General features: G+C 36.2%; 1 protein-coding gene across 1 annotated transcript in view; it reads left to right on the plus strand.

The window, feature by feature from the left end:
* Positions 1-22,231, plus strand: part of LOC104072972 (dedicator of cytokinesis protein 2-like) — a gene marked incomplete at its 5' end in the record, with an annotated part of 50,838 nt that overhangs the window by 25,240 nt on the left and 3,367 nt on the right. The window contains 11 exons of the mRNA XM_009572601.1: positions 791-880; positions 2,237-2,341; positions 4,526-4,667; positions 6,368-6,449; positions 9,478-9,562; positions 11,104-11,190; positions 11,524-11,700; positions 13,047-13,130; positions 17,379-17,516; positions 19,733-19,860; positions 21,576-21,756. Of these exons, the coding sequence (XP_009570896.1) occupies positions 791-880; positions 2,237-2,341; positions 4,526-4,667; positions 6,368-6,449; positions 9,478-9,562; positions 11,104-11,190; positions 11,524-11,700; positions 13,047-13,130; positions 17,379-17,516; positions 19,733-19,860; positions 21,576-21,756 (1,299 nt within the window). The remainder of the gene's footprint in view (positions 1-790; positions 881-2,236; positions 2,342-4,525; positions 4,668-6,367; positions 6,450-9,477; positions 9,563-11,103; positions 11,191-11,523; positions 11,701-13,046; positions 13,131-17,378; positions 17,517-19,732; positions 19,861-21,575; positions 21,757-22,231) is intronic.

Consider the following 22,231-nt stretch of genomic DNA (forward strand, 5'->3'; position numbering starts at 1 on the left):
ACCTGGCACCATGTAAAAAAGGTCATAATGCGTGTGACCACCAGTGGCCTTACATCAGTAGAGAATTATGCCCGAAACCCCCTTTTGTCTCCTTCATTCTGAATAGATGAGAAGACTGACAGAATTTGAGAAATATCCTCAAGAGAGGGAGTTTCTATCTGCTTTAAGACCACTTTTGTGCTGCATATATTAAGTGCCTACAGCAGATGAGAAAAACTGCCCTAGTCTTTCCAATGCAGCTCTGTAATTCCTCACGGTAATTTTCAGAGTAGCTATTAAGTTGTGTGGAAAGAAACAAGCTGCTACTCTGGAGAAGTGGCAATTTAAGTCTTGTAATTTTTTAGCTGACTAGGAGAGCTGTCATATGCAAGGCTATCTATGAATTATGTATGCTTCAGAATTTCTTGTAAAATTGAGTGTGTTTGTTTTAAGGAGAGGCAGATGTGCTCCTATGTTTGGGGTATATTCTGGACGTTACGCACCTTAGTGATTTACTCTTCTTTTTTAATGTAGCTGAAAGGTTAGGTGATTTTTTATTATCTTATTGTAAGAATAAAGTAGGTTTACTTATTCCTTCCTGTAATGAACCATAAAACACTTCTATTTTTCACATTAATCTGCTTTCCTAAAGTTTATGATTACCTTGAGTCTTCCATTCTAAATGTGCAGTTAATAAATGACTGCAATTTAAAGATAGCATAATCAATAAAACTGTAGTTAAACAATGAAGCATTAAAAACTTGTTTTTTCGGTATTGGATTTACTTTTTGAATATGTGGTTGCATTGCAGATGTGGGAAGAAGCCATATCTTTATGCAAAGAACTTGCAGAGCAATATGAAAAGGAAGTTTTTGACTATGAACTTCTAAGTCAAAACCTGGTAAGATTATATACAGGTCTTCAAATTATTTCAGTCACAGAAATTAGTACTTTTAAGCTATCAAATGACAGAGCTGCATATAAGTGTGTTGTCTACAATTGATTTTTAATTCGTTTGTCAAAGAGTTGCTATGTTTTATTGTAACAATCCAGTGGTAAAATAGAGATTCATAAAGAACTGTTGGTAAAGTTGCATGGACATCTGCTTATTGAGATATTTTGAAACTTCTGTAGATGAAATAAATGTGTTCTCATTTAGCGCAATTTAAAGGCCACATATAAAAGAAATATAACAGGGTTTTGAGGCCTTTGTACTGCATTAGGGTAGAAAAAGCACCTGGGTGCATTTTTTCCCTGAAATTTTTCTTTAAATTTTAGGAACTCAAATCTTGACAAGCCTAAAGAATTCTGTCCTGATCAGGGGCTGGACAAGTAATACATCACAAGGAATTAGAACTAGGTCCAAAGGCTAGAAGGAAGATTTTAAAGGAAGATTAAATGTTCAGTTAATTTGTTTTTATTAAAATGGAATTAATCTAAAAAGAATACCCTCCCCCACATACCTTCTTTTTGTCCACCCCCAAGATTCCACACTTGCGTGATCTTTAACAAAAGTTTAGGGCTCATTCAATAGATATCCCTGAACGAACAAAGGGAACAAAGAAACCATGGGAATCAAAACATGATGTTCTTGAACAGTGTTGTGTTTAAAGAAAGCTTCTTTTCCTCCCAGTCAATTCTGCTTTTACTGTAAACTAAAAGATAAAGACAGTATTTTTGCTAATTCCATTTAAGTTGCAGTATTGCATGTCTCATAGATATAACAGGAAATAAAAATAGTAAACCTAAATGACACTTAGTATTTTATGGAAGTCATTGTTCTAAACCCTTTACATGGTGTGTGTCCTTAGCATGATGCTAGGGCAGAAGTCTGAGTCGATCCATACCTCAGAAAACATTTGAGGAAGGGAGTTTTTCCAAATGTATTATTTCAGTAACGTTATCAGTTAAGTGTTTAAAGTGTAAAGTGCTAAGTATGACTTTGGTGTTTGCGTTTTTTTTTTTTTATGCTAGTAAATTAAGGGTAAGCCTGATTCTGAGGTCAAATAATTAAAGTTGAAGCCATACACATTTAGCTAAGTATTATATTTGCATATAAATGTAAACAATATTTAATGTACCACAGCAGTGTCATGTGCATGCTAACTGATGATTGCTATAGCTTACCAACTGATAATGGATAGCTCTTGCATGTCCACTGATAGCTGTAGTACATAGTGTAGTACTACTGTAGAAGTTAAAAAATAAATGGAAAAAACCCACAAACAGAAGTAATTGCAGTTGGTTTTGCTTTCAGATTCAACAAGCAAAGTTCTATGAAAACATCATGAAAATTCTGAGACCTAAACCAGACTATTTTGCTGTTGGGTATTATGGCCAAGGATTCCCCACATTTCTAAGGGTAAACCTGTTTAAATTCTTATGTTTTTCATCTATTTTCATATGCTTCTAAGAATATGAGTGTACTCTACGAATGTAAGTGAGTCTCTGGGGATATTTGCCATGGATTTAGTTTTGCTTGGATGCAGGACTGTAGTCAAAATCTGAATTGTTACTTGTAAGAATATGCATGAAATACACCCAGATGCATTTAAGTTGATTCTTTCTCTTAGTTTGTGGAGACTAGAAGATGCATCAGGAAGTGAGGGTGATAGATGAGAGCCAAATGCAGCAATATGATGTAATTTGGTATGGGCAGCTCTTATGGTACATATTTCTTAGATGAGTCCCCACACAGGGTATTGATAACTAGTAGAATGTCATTAACTAACTTGTGTTCAAATTAAATAAAAAATTCTGTTTCATATGAAGTTGGTATTTTTAGTGGACCTTATCATGAACTGACAAGCATTTCGGATTTGTATTGCCTTTCAGCTACAATTCAAATACATTACAAATGTAGAAACAGTGTATTTTTCAGACGAATGCACTCTATAGCCAAATATTGTGTCTTTCACAGTGGGAAATAGTAGATAAGTAGGGTAGGGAAGAGTATAATATAGAGCAGGTGTGTAGTGATATTGAGCTGGTATATATTCCCTACTTACCTGATAAACAGCTTCCTGGGTTGGAGGTGACAATTTTGTTTTCTAGCCCTTCATGGATTGTTCTGTGGTGAATTTGTCCAGTTGCTTTCTGAACTGATGCCCTCCAGAACATACTGTGGCCTCACATTACACAACTGTGTGTGTTGAAGATTCACTGCTGCCTCTTCGTTGTCATCTGATAATTTCTCTACACTAGTTCTTACAGAGAGACTGAACAGTTGTTCTTTAATCACCTTCCTCATGCCGTTCATGACATACTGTTCCTTATAGTCTTGGTTTGTTTAAACATTGCTTCCACAGCAACCATTCCATATGTTTTAACATGCTGGTTCCCTTGCTGTCCATTTTCTGGTTCATGAGATGGTAGGACAAGAAGTGTACATAGTATTTGAAATGTGAATACACTATGAATTTGTTTAGTGCGATGCTGATGTTTCTTCTTTTGTTTTCCTGTTTTCCTCGTAAAGACTGAAGTTTAGATTGCTTTTTTGATCTCTAATATGCATTGAGCTGACATGTTCGTACCAACTGTCTTGTATTACTCTCTTTTTCTTGAATGGTAACAGCTAGTTAATATCTTAGGACAATTATGGTAAGCTTGAACTGTTTTCATTAAACAGACCTCTATACACTGAATCTACTCTCTGTTTTCTTTACTTTTCTCCATTTTTGACGAGCGTGTGAGAAATCAAGAATCCAAAGGGTCTGTTTTTTCAAGAAACCTGCCAAACTTAGGAAGTCATGCATAACTGGCTTTTACTTCCGTTTTTTTAAATATCATTGCTTTCTTTTAACCACAGTAGTGCATGTCTTCAGAGCATAAAACTAACCTGAATATTTGAAGTTTTCTTGTAGAAAAAAAAAATCTTTTCTTCCATACTGCAATGAATATGGTAGCTTTCCTCCCACTTGAAAAGCAATGAAAGACACCTCTTTCCCAGTTTTAAAGGCCAAAGTTGCCTTGAAAACATTGGAAAAATAGTGAAACTATATGCTAATATTACACCAAAGGAAGCATGCACCTTTTGTTTCTGGTGTTGTAGAAGTATCTTGTTAAATGAAGCAAACTGAACCACGAATGAGCACATTTGGGGTTCGACTGTATTGTAAATGAGGACATTGCATAATACCAAGGAGAAGGAGCAGGCAGAGGAAACCTATATATTGGTATTAAAAAGCTGTGAAACCTGGACCCAGAATGTATTTAAAAGCAAATCCTTTTACTTGACAGACAAGAAGAAAAGTAATTTCAGTACTTTTCTTACCTCCTATGCTGATTTTGTTCTGTTCTACAGGAGCATCCTAAGTGGTGATGCCAGTTTATCTTCATTCTGTCTAATAGCATAAAGTAGGGTCTCTAGAGCTGCATTCCAGCACCTGGTCAAAACGGTGCTTTATAGTTAAGTAATATTCAGAAGACAGTAACACTCATTCCAAAATGTGGAGACCCCATTGTGTCTTTGTACTGATAAACATGCATCTATAACTTCTGCCTCAGCATCATACAGCCCAAGAAATCAGCTATTTATTCCTTACAGAACAAAGTATTCATCTATCGTGGGAAGGAATATGAGAGGAGAGAGGATTTCCAGGCACAACTGATGAGTCAGTTTCCCAGCGCAGAGAAGATGAACACCACCTCAGCACCTGGAGAGGATGTGAAAAACTCTCCTGGTCAATGTATCCTTAAACACGTGGGAGGTTACAGAATGAAGGCGGGTTGGGCAAACCTTGTTTTTAGCAAGAGTTTATCTGTGTGGAACAATCATTTCCAAAAAAAGATGAAAGTTGATTAATGTGGCAGCTCAGTTTGCAGTTTTACTTACCTGTCCTGCATGTCTTTTATGGTTTGTTCCTAAGATGTTTGCTCCTGTTTTTGTCACAATTCTAAGGAGTCTGTGTCTTTCAGTCATCGTAGAATCATAGAATCATTTAGGTTGGAAAAGACCCTTAAGTCTAATCATAAACCTAGTCCACCACTAAACCATGTCCCTAAGCACCTCATCTACACGTCTTTCAAATGCTTCCAGGGATGGTGAATCAACCACTTCCCTGGGCAGCCTGTTCCAGTGCTTGATAGCCATTTCAGTGAAGAAAATTCATTCAAGTTCATACATGGTTTTACCTTTATTTTCTTCAAATGGCAAAAACAGCGATGAACGCTTGAATTGGCCAAGTTTAAAGCAGCAAATTGTCTACTTCACATTCCTAGCTGTTGTGTCATGATATTAAATTCATGTCTTCCTTGAACATTGGTCTGACTGGTACTGCACTTGGGTATCACCTGTATTTCTTGGCAACATAAACATGCCTTATGTCACTCTCAGAAATTTTCCTAGGAAAATTAACTCATAAACATTGTTAACCACCTTTTAAAATGCCCTAAATTGTTCTTGTTTAGAAGTACTCTAACAGTTGCTTGCATGCATTATCTTTTTCTTCGTGTTCTGATTTAAATCATTACTGGCTGAGCAGATAAGAGATCACCTCATTGTATCAGACTTTTTTTTTCATGTGTTGATTTTCCTTTATTAATTTTCAAGGTAATTTTGTAACACTTCACATGCTCTCTTGAGTCTATTCTGATGGAACGGGCTGGAGGAGAAAAGGAATACTGCTTTCTTTTCACACTGTTGGCACTGAAGCAGAGAGTATTACAGGCTTTTCTAAAATAGTACATTAAGCTTGAGAGCCAAGCTCTCATAAGTCTGTCTTGTGTCTTAACTTTTTTTTTTGAGATCATATGCTTCAGTCCTTTCTTGAAGTAGAATTTGCTCAAGTCTATTTGCAACTAACAGGAGATATGCACTACTTATGCACTTAAGAAAAAACTGTGGAATCTAACCAGAGGGCATGAGTTTCAAATATACTGAAATATTTACGAATATGATATATTTAATTACAAATACAGTATTCAGATTAAAAAATAATACTTCCATAGACAAAGGAAGTCTTAAGTAAAATGGCTGCTCAATTACTGATTTCAAAGATGAAATGCTAAACATCATGACATTATGCATGCCTAAAGCTAAATAGTGAAACTGTTAACATCAGATGTTGTTGATGGTATTTTTGTAAGTTGGCTGGGCTTTAAAATTTAGTGAATGATTCAATGTGATAAATTCAGCTACAGATATTCAAGCTCCGTAAATAATAAAAATATGCAGTTCAAAATTAATATTAATATATATTCACTGGTTACTACTGGCAGATTTTTCCTTTTTTTGGCCAAGAAAGCTCCACAAATGAAATCCTGAACCCTGCAGATTTTTCATCAGAAAATGTCTTTTTTTATTATTATTGTGTTTTTTTATTTCCCTGCAGCCTACAGTATTTCATACGGATAGTTAATAACATGCCCTTAACTTTCATGATTTCAGATATCCAGTGTTTTACAGTGCAACCAGTCCTGGAGGAGCAACCTAGATTCAAAAATAAGGCAGTACCTGATCAAATTATAAAGTAAGTGAATTTCTGTAATAGATAATATAATGAAAGTCAGTCCTATTACTAAACTGACAACCATTATTTTGCGAACTCAGTCATTTGCCAATGAATCTTAGAGCTTTTATTGTATTAGTTTGCTGACTTATATATTCCCTAGGAATTTCAGGAAAGAACATCTACCCATCTACCACTTAAGGAATAGCATATGGTTACAGGATGGGGAGGTGGAATCCATGCTTTGGATCCAAGTTACTGAGTTTTCAACACAGCTTCTTAGACAAGTGATGGAAGGAGGGATCTTAGAGGTGACTGGCAATATGAGAATGGTTGAGTTGAAGGTTCTTGTACAACAGAATCTTGTTATGACTTATCTTGCCAAGTGCAAAAGACATGGTGGCAAAATGGTTTCCATTGGTACTATGGTCAAGACTTTGTAAAGGAATAAAGGAAATGAACTGTCCAAAGTATTTTGAGAACAGACTGGCCAACACTTCCAAACTCCTAACCCAATGTAGAACAGGTTGAATTTACTACATGCTCCTAATTAAGTGTTCTGACTAAATGTGTGAAAAGTGATGGTTCATTCTAATAGCTGATGCCCAAACTGCACATAGTACCTACTGGAATATTGGCTGACTTCAGGCTTATGAGATTTTTGGCTCCAAATCCATCAATATATAAAGGGGGATTATAAGGAAGATGGAGAGAGACGTTTTACCAAGACCTGTAGTGTCAGGACGGGGGGCAATGGTTTTAAACTGAAAGAGGGTAGATTTAGATTGGATATAAGGAAGAAATTCTTTACTATGAGGGTGTTGAGACACTGGAAGAAGTTGCCCAGAGAAGTTGTGGATGCCCCATCATTGGAATTGTTCAAGGGCAGGTTGGACGGGGCTTTGAGCAACCTGATCTAGTGAGGGAAAGATGTCCCTGCCCACGGCAGGTGGGTTGGAACTAGCTGATCTTTAAAGGTTCCTTCCAACTCAAACCATTCTATGATTTGTATGGTTGCAAACATGGTCAATAAAAGCTGTTGCTTATCACTAGCACCTGAATTAGAAATTTCAAGGTAGTATTTGTTAGCCTGTAACTTAAGGACAGCAAAAAGTACAAGCACCATCAGTTAAGGCAGGCCATATTTTCTCCCTATTCTTGTCAGTGCTTTGTAAAAGCACAAGGTATGTCTGTGTCTCCCTAACTGAAACTGTTTAAAACAGGCATTTTAAGCTAAAATTTCTCCAGGTAAATGGAGGCACCTGCATTTTTAATGCAAGAGAGGCTTTGCAATGCCTCCACACTTAAACAAACAAAAACTCAGACTAAACCCTTTAACAACACTTGTATTATGACTTTCCAAAAAGAGACTGAAGATAGAAGGCTTCTTTTTATCAGCTGAGATGAGTTCATTTCTAACTATTTCACAGCTGGATTCAAACCAGATGTCACCTTTGTCTGCAGCATTCTCTATAGAATCTTTGCTGAAATTGCAATTGATTCAGAGTGGAAAAATAAGAATCACATCCCCACATACACCAAAATAAATAAAGCAGATACAAGCACAGGTCTTGTACTACAAGATTTAAAAAAAATTAAAAAATAATGAACTGTGGTCCCAATTTCAACTTTAATTCACTTTCAAATCAGTAACTGAAAGACAGCTTATAAATCTGGTCCTGTTTGACTAGATTTCAGTGTAGTGCCAGCCACATTTTGAACTTGTAACAGTTTTATTTAGCGAAGTGCTCCACATAAAGTACAATCTCTTGTCATATGGAAGATTTTGTAACTCTCTGTCTCAGCTGTAGAATTCAACCAAACTGCTAAATTTCATCTGGTCTTAAAGATTTATTTTTATGAGTGTACCTTATTGGGCATTTAATTGTTAATTATATTAGTTGATGGCAATGCATTTATTCTATCGAAGAGCTTCAAAATATCTGTCCTTTCAGATGGAACTGTATAAAGTGATCTGACTCGGTATGGCAGTATTTTCCACTTTCTTTTCTGTGTTGATGAAGATAATCTTAGTAGTTTGGATCAGAAATCATAGGTTCCTGTGAACTGACACAGCAGAAGTTTGCTTAGCTCAACTGTTTGGGGTCTCTCCATTTATTTGTTTCTCTAGGCTTCCAAAACATGGCTTGGTTTTACTGTAAGATATTTCTGAGATTTTTTTTTACTCTTCAAAATTAGCTTTTACTTAACATGGCTTTAAAATCAATTCATATTTAAAACAAAAACTAAAAACCAAAAGGCGAGATTTTTCTGTGGACAGCAAAAAACTTAGCCAAAACTGTGCAATCTCTGTTCTTTCAAATTAGCCAGTGCTAAAAGTTGAGTGGTTATGAGTTTAGTGGAAATATGTGCTCACAGTGATTGGGAATGATTCATTAGCTAAGTAGAATAGACCATAACATGAATTTGCAATAGAATCTTTACATTAATGTCCCCCTCTACAAGTATTTATATACATTTGCTTATCTATCACAAGAAATTGTTATTAATGGCTTCAAATGTTTAGTTTATTGAGTAAGTATTGGTCTGCATCGAGAGCAGAATTGTTAGACGTGATTAAACTAATTTGGCATGCGCCGTGGATGAAAAAACGCATGTATTTCAGTCCAGGTGAATATATTCACTCTGTTCAGTCAGTTCTTTTTAATAAAATATACTCCTTTTGTATGCCATTGTAAAGCAGGCAAGCAGTGTGCATGCCACAGCAAGAATACAGGAAAGTAAAATGTTTTCTAGGCCTTCTTCTGTAGGTTTTAACATTAATCTGGAAGTTCTGGAATTTTTGTACCTGGAAATTACACCCAGTCACAAGCTGAAGCTTAATACTTGTAAAATACTGTGTGTTGACCCTGATTTATAGATAAAGTAGTTGTCTCCTGAGTTTTCAGTAAAGTGCTTTTCTTCTGAGCAGTAAATTTGCTTTTAATTACAAACACGACTGAATCAAAATGAAATATTTCACTGTGATAACAATATCCATAAATTTCTGAATTCTGTATTTTACAATAGTCTTTTTTAAATCTTTCAGTTTTTATAAGTCCAACAATGTGCACCGGTTCCACTATTCACGACCAGTCAGAAAAGGATCTGTTGACCCTGAAAATGAATTTGCTGTAAGTAAATGAATGACAAGGTGATGGTTGCAGTTCTGGTAGCTGTGACTGAATTTCGATCTAGATCCTTTCTTAGTCTCAGATTACTCATTACAGACACCCTAACTTTAGCATGTGGTTCAAAAAAATAAACGCAAGATTTCTCTATTTCAGCACTACACGTATGTACTTAGTGATACATCAGTTTCAGTTGCAGGTAAACATTATGTAGTTAAGTATGTTCAACGCATTTGTGTTAAGCGGTAACATATTCTGGTACAGATTTTCATTATGAAACAAGATGATGTGTAAATAAATATCAAGTGGTTTGCCGCTTGTAATTTACAACACTGTTGTCAGCTGCCAGCTTGGCAATGAGAGGTGTGTGTCGTCTGCTTTCATCAGTCCTGTGAAATCTTGACAGACTAGAGTACTACCTGTGTAATTTTTATTCCCATGCATGATGGTGTAATGCTGAGAAATAGTCTTCATTGTTCAAATATTCTAGGAAGTCCGCAACACCATAAATTATTTTTCAGTGTCATGCATAAAAATGTGGTAAGTTTTTATATTTTAATTTTACAGATATCTGATATTTTCTAGTTGGTCATGAAAACCATGCCATCCAATATTTATGGCTAAAGCTGTGCTCTTGGGATACTGTTGGGAAAAGCCATTTATTTCAAAAATGTACAATTTCAGTTATGTGTGTGCCGATTAGTAGTGTCAACAGTTTCATGTAAGGAGCTTCTTACTTGCTGTTAAATTAAATGCTTCAGATGCAAACTCTACCCTGACATCCCAGCTTTGCACTTTTATCAAGACTCATGATGCACATTTGCTTCCTTTGCAAACTGGAAAGTTTTGAAACCATTTATGAATATACCTTGAAATGGTTTTACAAAAATTAAATCGTTAATGTTTTCATTGCTGATGACAATAGATAATATGCATATTTACTTCAGATAGGTCGAAATTGGGATAGTTGGAGTATGTCTTCATTGCATTGATTATTATGTTTCTCAGTACTGGCAGTTTAGGTGAGCTGATACTGGTAAAATAAGGAGCAGTAGGGTAAATGAACTAGTGGCATTTTAAAATACCAACAGCTAGTCTTATTCAGAAGAGGAAAAAGAAAGGGAGGGGAAGGGAAGTAAGAATGCTGGCAAGTTGTTGTAGCGCTATTACTGCTTTTAATTGCAGAAATACGTTTTGAAAGTGGAGGGAGGAAGTATAATCTGGGTAGAGGTGAGACCAGGTCATTTAGTTACAGTCATTCAATCTGTAATGGCAAAAATAGAAATAGATACTAAAAGATTCAAGGGTAATTTTCTTTTTCCTCTGCTTTGTGCAGGCTTAGTGCCTGAAGATGACCTAATCTGAAACCAGAAAAATGATTTGTGGGAATTGCTGTGCTAGATTAATTTTGCAGTGTCCTTTTATACAAAAATGTGCATATGTTTTCCATCTACATTCTTTTCACTCTGACATTTCAGAAGGCAGAAAAGATTCAAGTTCAAATCCTGAAGTATCATTTTCTCCCTGCTATGTTTTTTTAATAGTCTATGTGGATTGAGAGAACATCATTTGTTACAGCATACAAACTTCCTGGAATTTTACGGTGGTTTGAGGTTGTCTCCATGTCACAGGTGTGTATTAACATGCTAAGAACCCGTAAAACATGTATCTATATGAATCCTCATGTACAAAATAGTTTGTAAATTTATCACACAAGGCTATTGTTATTTACTTAATTTTATACATACAAAACTGTTATTACTTATGTTTTATCTTTCTACTGCTGGTATCAATATATCTTACATGTGATTTATAGTTTCAGGACCAAGTCCTACGAGAATTGAACAAATCTGTGTTGGTTTGCTGAATTGTAAGGATGTTGTTCATATACGTGAAGTTTTATAAAACCAAAAAAACCCTTTTTATCTCTTTATAAACCTTAGAAGTCTTTTGTTTCTTTATAGACTACAATTAGTCCTTTAGAGAATGCTATTGAGACTATGTCCACAACGAATGAAAAAATTTTGATGATGATTAACCAATACCAGAGTGATGAGAACCTTCCTATTAATCCGCTTTCTATGCTTCTGAATGGAATTGTTGATCCAGCTGTTATGGGTGGCTTTGCTAAATATGAGAAGGTAAGAGCTTTTAAGTCAATGCAAAGAACATATTCAGATATATTATTCTATAATCCTCCTATGTCCTTTGTTCAAAGTGGCAGTGGAATGTGGGCTGGGAATATGAAAGCCATAACTCCACAGATTGAGAAGTCCTCGTATCCTGGTCACATCTGGTTTTGAAAGCAGAAACTAGCAAACTAGAGTAACTGAAGCTCAATATTAATTGCAGTTATGAGGCTTTTCATATACATGTGAGATGTGATACACCTTTTGTAATGAAATAGGCTCTCACACATCAAAAGATTTGGTCTGGAGTAAATGATCAAGTTTATCCTACAGTAGGTCTGGAGTATTTAAATGTGCATTATCAGTTAAACCATCATCAGGTTTTCTCAGTAACTGGAGCCATTCTGCGTAGCAGGTTTTGTTGTTAAAAAATGGGAACACAAATAAAAACTGTTCTGGCAATACATGGAAAATGGAATGTCTTGAGGAACTGAACTGTAGAAAATTTGTCCCTAAGGCCACCTTGTGAAGGCGGGGCAGGAGAGAAAGCAGGAAAACTCATATAAATTTAAATTCTGAATTATTAATTATTAAAGTTTTGGATGAAAATGAATGTGGGGTTACCCCACAGCTGTAAAGCTCTATTATTTCTGCCTGCCATTTCCTGATAAAAGCATGTGCCATGCTCAGTAGGCTCAGCATGTCAGATAGGCTTGGATAGTACTGATAAGATACCATATATATATATGTACATATGTACACACATAAATTATATGTGCTAAGCATGATATATTCTGGAGGAGTATAACTTATGCTATGTTAGTTGTAAAGTATCATTTGTTTAGATATTTGGCAGTCATGGACAAATAGCTACATTCTCCTTTTGTTCCTGGAGGATAAAATCTTTGGGCAGCAAAAGGCAGTATGTATGCAATATCTGGCTCTGCTTGTCTATGAAAGAGTTACTTTTCTTTATTGTATAACACTGGCTAATGTTATTATGTAGGGTACTTAAATAAAATGATCATTTATCAATGTAAATCATGATACTCCAAATTTGTGCCCTTTCAGTTTTAGCGCAAGCTTAATAAAACAAACAATAATTGGGCTTCATAGTAAGGGTCCCAAACTCAAAAGTGTTGGGTAAAGACTGAATACGTTTTAACAAAAAAGAGCACCTCGGTTCTCAACTGATATAATAAGGAGTTATCGCTAGCAGCATTTGGTTAAGGAGCATGCGTATGTCTCTCTTGTTTGATGACCAATATTATGGTCACCAGCTGGAGTCAATGGACTCTGGTCATTGATTTCTTTACCTGTCGAAATGATGGACTGAATTTTTTTTTTTTTTGTCTAAGGCTTTCTTTACAGAAGAATATATTAGAGACCATCCAGAGGATCAAGAAAAACTGAATAGACTCAAAGATCTAATTGCTTGGCAGGTAACTTCTTACTGACAGCAGACATCTGAGGCTTCATCAGCTATTCCTTTTTTCTGTTGCTTTCTGGCAGGAGAATATAGCATTTGGAGGATCGTGTCATTTTTACTGGGGGGTGTGTGGGGGTTTTTGTTTTGTTTTGTTTCTTTACTGTTTCCCCCAAGCAGGGAGGGGTAGAAAAATGAGAAGATTCTTATTACCAACTTCCTACCTAGTTCTGTGATGAATTCATAGTATTTTTTTGAGAAGGGACTCATAGTAAAATACTCTCTTAGACTAAACGGTCTGTTTCAGAGTATGTATAGTTGTAAAAGGACTATCTATTTATTATCCTATTTAGATATTAATAGTTTCCCTTAAGTAGGAAAAAGGACTTCAACTCCTTCAATTTTAATGTGCCTAACAGGAAGCATGTGTTCCATTACTAACCCACTAAGATCACTGATGAAACAGCATAGCAATAATTCCTTACCCTCTGATGTGACATTCTTGGGGATCTGAGCGATCTTGTCCTTCACGTTTTTTAAAATCTGTGCCTAAACTGGAGAAATGGCTTAATGACAAAAATCACATCATGTTTCCTGAGGAGTATCATCATTATCGTGTCTGTTAAGAGTTAGATGAAATGCTACCAGAATCAGGGGAATTACCCATATGTCTCCTTATGTCCTAGGGAAAGCAGTAGGCCAGAATAGTACTTTGTAGAACACATCATTTGGAATGGTTTATCAAAAGTCACATACAGTGGGCTACTTTTATGGTTAAAAGGGCAAGGATTTCAAACTCAGGTTGTATTCCTGGAGACAGAACTGAGAGCATGACAAAAGTCATAAGGACTTCATGAATTGCTGGGAAAACAAGCATTTGCAAATGTCAGAAATTCTCTTGGGAAATAATTCTTTCCCAGAGGTGGGTGTTCATCATTGTTGTTTGTTTGGGGGAGGGGGAGCTGCATTAGAAACCTTAATGGAATGCTAGTTGCTCACAGGAGTTATTTTCATGCTCAGTGACCCTTCAAGATTGCTGCTACATGTCTTTTGTGTGACAAATTGCATGGAAGACCATTAGTAAATATTTTTAAGCTGTATCTCCAGAGGAAAACTGAATGTTCTGCCTATACTAGCAGCACCGAGGTTATTTGGTTTTTTATTTATTATTATATTATTTTATATATAGTGTACATATGATAAGCCAACCAACCTGCAGAACCCTTTTGTCCTCAAAGAGGAAAATGCACCTACAGCAGGTGGTAGCAGAAAAAATTCTATTTTTGCTGAGATTCAAGGGAAAATGGCATTTGTTATGATATTGGAGGGAAGAAAAACATGACCTCAGAAATTATCAATTCTGTTTGCATTATCTGGTCCATTTAGAAATTATTGCCATCAATATATGGCAAAATGAATGACTATGAGAGAAGATACTTACATTTTTGTGCACAAGGTAGCTTGTTAAGAAACCACTAACTGCTAAGTCCTCTGAAATGTAGATGATGTAAGTGAGAAAGAACTGTTTGCTGTGTAAATGAATGGGCATAGTAATTGCTATATTGAGGCATAATATAATGATCTCCCTTTCAAGAGGGATGTTATGAAATAGTGTGAGTTAATCTGGAATTTTATTATCAGAAGTGAATAGCTCAAGATATTTCTTGTCATGTTCCATGTCTCATTCTTTGTACTAAGAATTCTAAATTAAAAAATTCTTCTTCATTGATTTAATCTTATGCCATCCTTCTGAGAGGGGCGACAGTACCCTGGGCTGCATCAAAAGCAGCGTGGCCAGCAGGGAGGTGATTCTGCCCCTCTGCTCTGCTCTGGTGAGACCCCACCTGCAGTACTGCGTCCAGCTCTGGAGCCCTCAGTCAGGAAAGACATGGACCTGTTGGAGTGGGTCCAGAGGAGGCCACGAAAATAATCGGGGGGATGGAACGCCTCTCCTATGAGGAAAGGCTGAGAGAGTTGGGATTGTTCAGCCTGGAGAAGAGAAAGCTTTGGGGAGACCTTATTGCGGCCTTTCAGTACTTAAAGGGGGCTTATAAGAAAGATGGGGACAGACTTTTTAGCAGGGCCTGTTGCGACAGGACAAGGGGGAATGGTTTTAAACTAAAAGAGGGTAGATTTAGACTAGCTAGAAGGAAGAAATTGTTTACGATGAGGGTGGTGAGACACTGGCACAGGTTGCCCAGAGAGGTGGTAGATGCCCCATCCCTGGAAACATTCAAGGTCAGGTTGGATGGGGCTCTGAGCAACGTGATCTAGTTGAAGATGTCCCTGCCCATGGCGGGGGGGTTGGACTAGACCTTTAAAGGTCCATTCCAACCCAAACTATTCAATGATTCTATGATTCAGTTTCATAGATGAGAAACAGCTAGAATTAAGCATTTATTCCTCTCTCAGCCTTGAAATGAATCTTCCAAATAGTTTTAATGGAATTTTTTTGTACTATTTTCTTAATGTTTTTGAAGTTTCTTCCTGTTTCATTTTGATTCATCTCAGTTTGACTATCAGTTTGAGTCACCAACCTTTACAGCTTTCTCCTGTATTGTTGCCCACCACAGGCTCTGTATGTGGTTGCTTTCTGACCATCAGAAATACTCAGTGGGTGTAGTGGTATAAATTGACCATAATACTATCTGGCACTAGTAAATAAAGTGCTAATTTATATCTATCCCTGTAAATCCCTCTAAAGAGGACAAACAGATCTGTCTGTAATAGATGGGCTTTAATACCATGTTTGTAAAGGTTATATTGGAATTGAACTTCCATAAAATATCATCAAGTCAATGGGTGGACCAATGTATACAATATTAATAGTATTTATAGTGTCAGAACACAAAAAGAAAGTGTGGAATCTAAGTGGTTTTTACCAAAAAGCCCCAAACATTAATGCAAAATAGCTAAAAGTCAATGGTAAAGCCGTGAGAAAAGGTTACTGGCAGAAGGGTAGCTAAGAGTATGTTGCACAAATCTCATAAATCACCATCTTCAAAGATAGAAGACTAATGAAATGTCTTTATATTTTAAAGAGAAGCACTACAAAATTTCTCTTTGTGAATACGTTTATTATTAATTAAACAGCATGTCAAAGTGTGCTGTCCATTATCTTTGAAGATAAGATTTGGTTTGTTTGCTTTTTACTGGATATTATTACACTAATATAACAGCAAAGATGATAGTAGCAATATAATAGCAAAGGAAAGCATTGTAGGGAAGGTGTTAGAAAGGTAGTATTACTATCACATTTGCTTCATTATAAGATTTTTTTTAATTTGGTAAGCAAGCCATTCCTTCTGACAAAGGAGAAGGATTTTTTTAAGAAATTCAAGTGGAGGGAGGTATTTAATGAACAGATAGACCGTTTCCTAACCTTTTTATCAGGTGTTCTCCTTTAAGGGAGTAGATATCTATATTCCTCCCCCACCATCCCAGTTTTTAAAAACTATCATTATGTACCTTCTTTCAACTCTAGTAGGAAGAATCAGAGATCTTAACCCCTTTGATTACTTGTCACTGACCCCAGCCTAACGGATGAGCAACAAAAAAGAAAAGCACAGGGGTAAAATTGAGCAAAGGCAGCCTGGTTAGTGCAAACTGCTTCTGTTCATGGCTTGAGCTGTTCATTTTTGTATTGAAGCATTATCTTACTGAATTTTTCCTGAGATGTGGGGAGTACAGAGGAAGTCTGCAGAGTAAAATTGAGGAGAAAGGAATAGGTCACCTTCAGTAACCAGGTGTTAAATATCAAATTGCTGCAGCAATTGTGAAAGTGATCATGAGATTAAGCCCCCAGTAGATTGATTTAAACCTTTCCCAGTCACTTAATCCTCTGTTTGAAAGAGAAGAGTTTGAAACCTGCCTGGAATCCACTTGCATATTTTTTGATCTTTACATTCTTTCTTGCAAACTATGGCAGGCACCTTCATAAGCAGCTGAGCTAGTAGTCTAAGAATTTTTTAAACTCTCGCATGTTTAATTTCATAAGGAATTAACATTACAATACAGAGAAGAGACAAAACAGTCACTATGAGGCAGCCAACATTCTTCAAAAATTTACAGAGCAAGTCCATTTTTCAAGAGCCCTTTCCGTCTTGTAGTTGCTGCTAAAAGCTGAGAACAACTGACAATCTATCTGCCAATCACAGTAAGAGTTTTGCAGTTGACTTAGCAGGTACTGTAAATGGAGCTAGAGGGGTTGTCAGACCCAGTTTAATATTCTCACTTTTTTCCTTCTTTTTTTCCCCTCTTCAAGATACCTTTCCTTGGGGCTGGAATTAAAATTCATGAAAGAAGAGTTTCTGATAATCTTCGTCCTTTCCATGACCGTATGGAGGAATGTTTCAAGCATTTAAAAGTTAAAGTGGAAAAACAATATGGAGCCAGAGAATTGGTATTGCTCTCCTTTTAACTTCTCCTGCAATTTTTCTTTACTTAATACACATCTTGTTCTTCTAAAGGAAAACACATACTAAACTTCTGTTGCTTGTCGGTTTTCTTGTGATCTGAAGGTAGTAGGACCTGAGTTTTATAGTTAAAGAGTTGATTCAATTCTCTGACGTTTCAAATATTCCTCATTCTGGAAGATTTGGAGTATTTTATTATGTCTATTAAAATTGCAATTCTTTTCCACCTTATTAAGGAAGTAAAAGCAAATTCTCATGTTTCTCCTCTTTGTATTTTTTCTTAGTGGTTTAGGGCTTTGATCTGCAATTGATACCTCCCTGTGCTAGCCACTTCCAGCTGTGTTGTGAAGTAAAACCTATCGTATATAATACTGTAAATGTTAGTTGAGGCCAAACTGAAATATATAGAAGGATAACTTCTAAACACAAACTCTCCAGCCAATTCTTGAATAAAATAGTCTATCTGAGCTTGTGCAGGCTAGCAAGAATGATGTTGGCTGGTTTTTGTGATTAAACACCAGTTGCTTCGGAAAGTATTTTATGTTGTTGCTTTCAGCGTTGATGATTTTATCAGAGGATTTATTTCTTCTGTTAAGGGGAAAAAGTAGCAAGTTTCTAACCTAAATTTCGGATATTGTGCTGTGGTGCACATCTATATGATGAAAATTCTATATATTTATCTCAGTATGTTTTTTTTATTTTCATGCCACCATCCTTGCAATAATAAAGAGGCTGTAATCCACAATTAGCAATCTTGCCTAATGCTTGAACCCTTCAGCACCCTTATGGATCAGCACTTAAAAAAAGCAACCTATTTAAAATTTTGCAAGAGCAGAGAATGTACTTTGTGAATGGCACTACTGCCATTTTACCATGTCTGACTCTCTCTGGTGGCTGGCCTGAGCTTTTTTATTAAAAGAAAAAAAAAAAGTTACGCAGCTATTGTGTCTTTATCACAAGATTCTGGCCGTTCAAAGGATGAGCAGCATATAAACTCATTGCATGTAAATTCTGCAGAACACTTGAAAATAATTCTTGAAACTACAAAAGTTTCCAAGTCTTCTCCTAGACATCAGAGTCTTAGTGAGAAATTATATCAGAAGCAAAGTATTTGGGAATTTGGCATATGAAATTACACATAAATTTTTAATATTTTCTGGATAATCAGAACAAAACCCTGTGCTTTAGAATGAAATTTTTTTAAAAGTGTTTTAAAAGCTGTTCACATCCTGTTTATAGGATAGGAATTGAAGTAGTCTGGAAAAGTAGTTTATGGTATGCACGCACTGGGAAATTCTCAAAAACCTGCCTCATATCATGACACGGTGATGAGCTAACTAGGGGGAGGCATGCTCATCCCAGGAAATACTTGAACAGAAAAAGAGAGAAGAGCTAACTGCATACTACAATTTTAGATCCCAGAGTCACCCCTGAAGAAAGAAAACAGTTCTAGAATTAGCCAAGAAAAAGTGATACTTGTCCCCTACCTTATTAACAAAAGTAACAGGAAAGCATTTGGAAATAACTCAGGTTGTTTCGGTTAACTTGTACAAGGCTGCAAAGCCTAAATAACCATCAACATTAAGCTTCTTCAAGAAGATTTGGAGTGATATCTCCTTTTTCTCCTTCCACTGCAGAATATATCAACTTCAAGCTTTGCAGAGAGAGATGGTGTAGCATATATGGCTTTGTGCAATATGGATACATGATGACCTGGAGAATCCTCCTGTTCTTCCTGTCTGGCTATTAGGGAAATACTAATTTTGTCCAACATTTGCAAACATATAATTAAAAAAGGCTATATTAAGGTATAGAGATGGCATAACCTGTTGTGTTGAAGATGGAGCATGTGTCCTGGAGCAAGGACTAACTAAATCTATTTGCCCAAGCAAGTACTTTATTGGCGCGCCTCAGGTCTGTTCAAAATAAGATCAGCAGACACTGTTTCTCTTAATTTCTTTTTCAAACATACAGTGCATTATGTCAATTGTAGTTTATTTAGTTACTCACTGTATCATTGAGTTTGAGAGGTCTTAGAGTGTATCCAGACAGAAGAAACAATCACAGTAATTAATGGTAGCAAACAACTCTTTCATGCCAAATGTTAAAACATCTGTGCTATCTTCAAGACCTAGTGAAAAGGGATGAAATGAGGTTCACACAAAGTTGTTTGATATAAATGTTTCTCTTTTCCATCCTGTAGCCAGATTTTGATGACAAGAGAGTAGGACGGCCAAGATCAATGCTGAGATCCTATCGTCAGTTATCAGTTATTTCACTGACTTCCATGAATTCAGACTGCAGTACTCCAAACAAAATTGCTTCAGAAAGGTTAGTTATGAATACAATACAAATTTTTTTTCAGTCCTGGTTTTTAACCAGTGTTATGGGATGAAACTAAAAGGTTGAAAAAAAAGGCATACAAGGATAAAGACCACTAGCAGTCTTTTCAGGTTATGCCAAAATTGTTTTTAACTGTAGCTATCACTTCTTCCAGGCTTAAAGCTACAGTATTTCAACCTTAATAGACAAAATATACTCAGCTCTCCCTGAAAAAAGTGGCATTTCATTTTCAAGAAACAAGTATTTTAAAATTTAAATGACATTTCAGAAAAAATACAAAGATCTGGGTTTTTTGCAAGTTTCTCTTTATACAGCTTTTAACTTACTTAGCATCTTTTTGCTTGTAAAACTTGGAGAGGAAGAGGATAACCTTTACAAACTTACATGTAAGGAGGCGGAACGGTTTAGTAAAGCCTGTAGTAATGTAAAATGCTTTGCCTAATACGCTTTCTTAACTGCAGCACTGGGAAACGTAAAGACTTTTGACAGAACGGTTATAGGTGTCTTGATTAGCTTTTTCATCCACAAATTGTTTTTCGATCGCTTTACAAATTATCCTTTGGGCACATAGAACTTCTTCCCAAACAAGGTACATACAAAATAGATCTTGCTGAGGAGTGTTCAATTGTGATTTTTTTTTTTTTTTTTAACATCTGATCTCTTTTTGACTAGTTCACTTTTAAAAAGTAAAAAGTCCAAAGGTGTATGGAAGTGGTTCTTCTTAAGATACCCCTCTATTCTTGCGTGTTTGACTGCCAGTTCATTGTTTAACACTACTTAAATTTTTTGAGTTGTCTAACAAAGATGTGTAGTATCACACATTATGAGATGTCCCAGGCTGCTCTTCCTGCACTTCAGCTTCCACTCAAGAAGGGTGTAGCACACAAACATGATTTGTGTCATATCTGCCAGTCCCATGTCTCTAATAAAGCAGGGCATCTCCTATGGAACCAGACAACTACACTTAAGCAGCTGAATCATGCACCTATTTTTAATTCTTATGATGCTAATTTGTTTCTAGGAAGCATGGGTCAACAAATTCACCATACTACTTGATTTATCAATTTTTATGTTGTAAAATAAGTTCAGCCCCATGTTCAATACACTAACTACATCAGCAGAGAAGGGAGTAAAGCCAGCACCAATTTCATATTTGTTTTTTTTAATGAAAAATAGCCCAATTTTTAAACTATAAAAATTAGAGGAAGAGAGGAGGGAGATTTTTTTTTTTTGATCACTGAGTATGTGTGTTGTTGTCCAATATGGTGAAATAAATAGGAGGATGCATTTAAAACATGACAATAAATAGTAATAGTCTGTTCCACTGTTTTCAACAACCAAAATAGCATGTCTTGCTTTCAGCACCATCATCACCATGCATAAACTTGCCATATGAGCTCTAACTGTTTAGTTTAGGAGCTCTTAAGCTAATGCACAAATCTTTAAAAAGGGATTTGCACTCCTATATTACATTCTTTGCAACATTTTAAGGCGACGGCATACCTCCTGAAGGCATCTTATTTATATCTAGAGTTGCCAGCTGAAGCACATCATACACTTTTTGCCAACAGTTTGCAAGGCTGCATAGAAAGTCAAAGGAAAGGATGACCTGCATTTATATTCCATGGGGAAATGACATCAGAATACCAGTGGCATTTAAAATATCACTCAGCAACTTGTACTTTTTTCTTTTGCTCTTGCAGCTTTGATCTGGAAGTACTGCTACCAAAGCAAGTAAAAGCAGAATCAGAGGAGACTGCTCTGCAAATTAATCCTCACCCTGAAGTAAAGATGAGAAGGTCCAAAAAAAGAACAAAAAGAAGCAGTGTGGTGTTTGCTGATGAGAAGACAGCACCTGATATTTCTGTCTCTGACATGAAATGTGTATGTCACTGGTTTAGAGTAGTATTTTATAGTCCATAAAAAAAAGGACGTTACTCCTTTGCTTAGGAAAAGTAAAATATATCACATAGAACTTTAGCTGTCATAAAGGGAAATAGGCAGGATGCAGAGATGATCTGCCCTGCCATGAATGAAACCTGCAAGATGCTGGGGAGGAAACAAATCAATGGAAAAATCAGAACGTCTCTACTTGCTTATGATGACAGATAATATAGCCCTGAAGTTGCAAATTCTGAAGCTTGGTTAGCTTAAAATGGAGTACTATATTGGGAGGGTTAAGCTAGCTTTCCTGTAGAGAGGCAATTGACTGTGCTGACATTTCATGGCAGCTCCTTGCAGTCAGGGCTATTTCAAAAGTGATGAGCCCTGTACGTTTTGTACCTTGTTATGGAACATGCAGCTGTTAGGAAATTGCAAGATTGCAAACAGTGTTCCTTAAACGGTGCCAGACTGAAGT

This window comes from Fulmarus glacialis, unplaced genomic scaffold (genome assembly GCF_000690835.1).
Source record: "Fulmarus glacialis isolate BGI_N327 unplaced genomic scaffold, ASM69083v1 scaffold22002, whole genome shotgun sequence".
In the NCBI taxonomy this organism is placed as follows: Eukaryota; Metazoa; Chordata; class Aves; order Procellariiformes; family Procellariidae; genus Fulmarus; species Fulmarus glacialis.